The sequence below is a fragment of the Amphimedon queenslandica genome, unplaced genomic scaffold (genome assembly GCF_000090795.2).
Source record: "Amphimedon queenslandica unplaced genomic scaffold, v1.1 AMPQUscaffold_12894, whole genome shotgun sequence".
Lineage (NCBI taxonomy): Eukaryota > Metazoa > Porifera > Demospongiae > Haplosclerida > Niphatidae > Amphimedon > Amphimedon queenslandica.
The window spans coordinates 46,876-51,997 of NW_003546870.1; the positions used below are offsets into that span (position 1 = coordinate 46,876).

General features: G+C 33.0%; 1 protein-coding gene across 1 annotated transcript; it reads left to right on the forward strand.

Moving 5' to 3' along the window:
* The first annotated feature begins 31 nt into the window (after positions 1-31).
* Positions 32-1,086, forward strand: LOC109586346 (uncharacterized). Its single transcript, XM_020002526.1, has 5 exons — positions 32-75; positions 132-559; positions 627-732; positions 792-833; positions 875-1,086. Exons 2-5 carry the CDS (start codon positions 169-171, stop codon positions 996-998), a joined length of 663 nt encoding a protein of 220 aa, XP_019858085.1. The 5' UTR covers positions 32-75; positions 132-168; the 3' UTR covers positions 999-1,086.
* Positions 1,087-5,122: the final 4,036 nt, after the last annotated feature.

Genomic DNA, 5,122 nt, shown 5'->3' on the forward strand with positions numbered 1-5,122 from the left:
ACTTATACATCACAGTCAGAGCCTATCAACAATTACTGGGACCTGCTAGTACAATCAGTGTACAGACCTTATCAGGTATTAATTGCTATTGGCTATCAGTTTTATGAGTACCAGTATGTGTCTTTGTATAGAATATCTATCTGGTCCAGTTGGTCAGTATCCAGTATCATGGACACTACATGGGCTGTTATCTCATGGAGTGTACCTAGTTATATTCCACCAGACTATCCCATTATCACTTATGAGATAGGATATCATATTCTTTTTAACAGGCTTTGCTGTTCAATGGTGAATGACAATGACATTGATATTCATATGTCACATCTCTATAATTCAACCAGTGACAGTACATTTATTAACATTACTGGTCTTAATGATAAGTCTTGTTATATTTTTGGTGTACGTGCATACACTGATAGAGGACCAGGAAACTGGAGAGTTATTGCTAATGAGACATTGATCAGTACTCAATTTGTGACTTTAACACTAGTACATGTACTCACTAGTACAAGTACAAGTACTAGTACTCAAGAAGTATGCATAGGATCAACTAATACAGGTATGATAGTCTATAAATTTCAAAATATTTTTGGATACCGAATCATTTTTTAATTTTTTGATAATAGCGTCTGAATTTGTTGATAATATTAGTATTGGACTGGTTGCAGTGGTTGGATTATTATTGATATCACTAGTTATTAGTATTATTATTCACATCTACTGCTTAATCAAGTATGATACATTATTCAATACTGTAATGTACTATGCATTTACATGTTATTTATGTATAGGCTTAAATCCTATTATACAGTCGCTAATAAAGAAACAAATAAGTAAGCAGTTATTAGTTGTACATTATTATTGTTTTATATAGATTCAGTGTTGATGCTATACCAATGCAAGCATGTGAACCCTATGGAATACACAAGGCTAAAGAAATTACAAGAGAGGCAGTATATGAAGATATCAATGTTGATGAAGCTATATATGAAACATAGCAACCTCTAGTAACTGCTACAACTAATGTTTTCTGTCCTTAATTTACTGTTACTGTATGTGTGCTAATATTAATAGTATTTAAAGTAATTTTTATGAATTCCTGTTGAAATCAGCGCTAAGAATATATTATATTAACAATTAGTGTTTTACTGTAGCAGACAGTAGGTAATAAACCAGATTGTGTCACATATACAATTGTAAATACTATAATAGTAGATTTAGCACTATTACTAAATTTGTATGTACTTGATTATACAATTGGTGTTGCTTAATATTGACTCGGATACACATACACTCCCTTGGGCAAGTTCAGAGCTGTCATAGATAATACATATACAATGTAATAATAACTTAAAATTATGGCATGAGAGCACAAAGCATTTGGGTTGTTGTGGCTGTGGTAATAATTGAAGTACCCTTTAGCTGTACCCCAACAATACATGGGTCAGCTCATTTACAGGAATATCATTACATAGATTCCTTACCTTACTATATAGTAGCCTGTAACTATGTAAATTTTGTGTAATGTGCACAATGTAGCAAAATATTTAAGGAATTTTCAATGTTTATCAGTGTTTAGCCATGTTTACCACTGTATATCAATGTTTACCTCTTTTTACCTATGTTCATCATACAATTTACCTATGTTATCAATGTATATCAGTATTTACCTATGTTTATCAATGTTTGTGAATGTTTATTAGTGATGTTTACTGTTGTTTACTAATTTTTATCATGTTTACCATGGTTAATAAAAGCGCTTTTAATGTTGATGTTTACCATGATAGCAGTGAACTTAAGAGTTTGGATAAATGAAGCTTTGTATGTCTTTAGTATGCCTACTTAATAAATGCATAGTCTCAATGATTAAGTTTCTTAAATAATGCATTTTGGTTCCTTGTCACTCTCTCTTTTATGCTATGAGCATCATTTGAGTCACTGAAGGACTTGTTTCTTGCCTATTGCACTTGAGACAAAGATGCCTATAAACTATTCTTAGACAAAACACAGTGAATGTGGTCAGAGTAAATCTAACACTACTATGATCCTAATCTGATTATAGTATAGCTTATACTAAGGTTTGATAACACACCCACAAAAATAGTTGCCATTACTCATAAACATTATGATAGTCACTATTGTACAATTGCACCTGTTGTACTCTGTATTCACAAATCACACTGTTGTTACTGTAACAGATTTCAATGTCCATTTTTGATGTTACCTTTTATTCTGTCATTCTGCTTTTCAATTAATCAAACTACATGAATATACATTAATCATTCATTGATGAAACTGAGGTAAATAATGTTTTACTTACATTTTTAGCTCCTTTATTTGATTCTCTTTCTGTGGCTGCATTTTATTAATTTTGAGAGCAAAACAGCTGCTTTCTTAGACTGGAAAACTGAAGAATTAAATAATTAATAAAACATGCAATAGAATCGCTAAAAATAGCTAGATTTTAAGGATGTTTGTGTGTTCGTTTTGAAGGAGAGATTATCAAACAGTTATTATCATAAATTATTAATAGTGAGAAAAAAAGAGAGAAAACGGATGATGAGTGAGAGTAAAAATGTACAAAACGATTAGTTACAATGTAATTGTTTTCAAGTTCTTCTAATAATATATTAATGACATAATAGATCTACTACAGTATAGTGGATTAGTGCACAATTATGCATGTCACACCCACACTTGTTTATTTTATCAACATGGTAAGACTACAAGTGGTTGCCCTCTTGCTGAGTGTCAGTGAAGTTATTAGTCAATGCCCACCTTCCTCAGGTAAGACTCTGGATGTGTATAATAACAACTGTATAGGTTTTTACAGGTATCTACCTGAGATATAATGGAAACTGTTATCCTAATGGATCATATTTTTGGGATGCTAGGATCAAATCAACGTCTGTAGAGTGTGTATTACCTGGTGCTACTCTGAATGGTGGACAATGGATTGGTCCTAATGGAGCAGTTCCTTGTGATGGTGGAGACAATGCAAATGTTCAATGTACCACTGGGCCTGGTACTAATCTCAGTGTTTTCATAAATCCATCAAACTATCTTGGGGCACCTGGTGATGGCTGGTACAAGTGTTGTCTACCCACTAACTGTTCAGATCCTAACACTAACATCATCTTTGCTAATATATTCAGTAATTAAGAGTAGACTATACCAGACGTAGCACATGTATACAAGATACACGAATATCTACACAAATTTTCAGGCTCAAGTAGATAGTGGTAGATAGAGGAGAGCAGCCTAAAATTGTCGCCTTTATTTTCAGATATTTCATGTATTATATCTATACTAAAATAATCATCTGAAGACTGTTTCCTAATGCTTATTCTTCTGATTTTAGTGCTAATCAGGCAGGTAGCCATTGTGCATTTTTTCTTTTCAACAGAACACATTCTTTTGTATGAAATTTTAGTGCCCACATGGCTTTTATCATGAGTAGTCTAAATAACTGCCATGGAAGATTTCATGCGACACTTTTTGCATATTTTAGTAGACGAAAATATGCAAAAATACACATCTACTTACAAAGTAAATACAAGTAAATACCAGTTAAAAAAATTAAAATACAAGTAGATACAGAGTAGATAGAATTTGAGTAGATGTGCTATGTCTGGACTATATAGATTTAATAATGTCTTTATTTGTAGATTTTGCACAGATAGAATCATTTACTGTTGCTGATCTTCCTTCTGATATGACAATATATCCTCAGGAATACAAACTCAATTGTACTAAAATTGGATATCAATACTCTTACAATATTAGGATAGGCTTTGATAATACTACATTGGCTAGTTACACTGGATGTGTTAATAATTGTCCTGGTACTGTGTTGGATATTTTTAATTATAAACTAAGATATACTGTTAATATCACATGGGATGGAATGACTATCAGCAGTGGATCAATTAGTCAATCAACCACTGGAGATCAAATGTATCAGTGTGTACTGGCAGTTACTAATCAACCAACTAGGATACGTAGTATAACCATAAAAGGTAGCAAAATAGATTTGATCTTAATAATAATATTATTAAATTACATATTTTTATAGTACCAGATACTGCTCCCTCTTCTCTTGCTGTGGTCAACAAGACAGCTACCACTATCACTGTCAGTTGGACTGCACTTGATTCATCTGATGCTGATGGATTTGTAATCAATGTCACTAGTGACACAGACACTGTGCAGACAGTACAGGTGGAGGGAAGTAGTAATAATACAATCACACTGAATGGATTGAGAGAAGTAACAACTTATAGTATAACAGTCAGAGCCTATCAACAATTACTGGGACCTCCTAGTACAATCAGTGTCTTCACTCATTGTCAGCAAGGAGGTATTTGAAATTTATATAGATCTATTAATGTTGATTGATTTTATAGGTATTTATTTTAAACATAATGGAAACTGTCATCAAAATGGATCATATTTTTGGGATAACACTGTCAATGCAGTTACTGAAGCTATATCATGTGTGTTACCTGGTACTAGTCTAACTACTGGTCAGTGGGTTAGAGTTGCTGATCCTGATGATCCTGTTGACTGTAACAGTAATAATGCCAATGATCCTTTTCGTTGTACTTCTGTCACTTCACCTGATGCTACTCTCAATCTTTATCTTGCTCAGGGACTATCAGGAACTCAAGAAGGCTGGTACAAGTGTTGTCTACCCACTGATTGCTCTGCTTTTAGCACTAACATTATTATTGCTAATATATTCAGTAAGAGGAGAATGATTATTATACAAGTGTAATTATCATTTGTATAGGATTTGCAGAAATTGAACTATTTACTGTTGCTGATCTTCCTTCTGATATGACAGTATATCCTCAGCAATACAAACTGGATTGTACTAAAATTGGACACTCTCTGTATGGTATTAGTATGAGCATTGGTAGTACTACACTGGCTAGTTACACCAATTGTGATGATCACCTTAATGATTGTCCTGGTGCTGTGTTAGTTAGTAGTACTAACACAAGAAGATATACTGTTAATATCACATGGGATGGAATGACTGTCAGTAGTCAATCAAGCCATCAATCAATCACTGGAGATCAAATGTATCAGTGTGTATTGGATAATCCTAGTGGTGGTG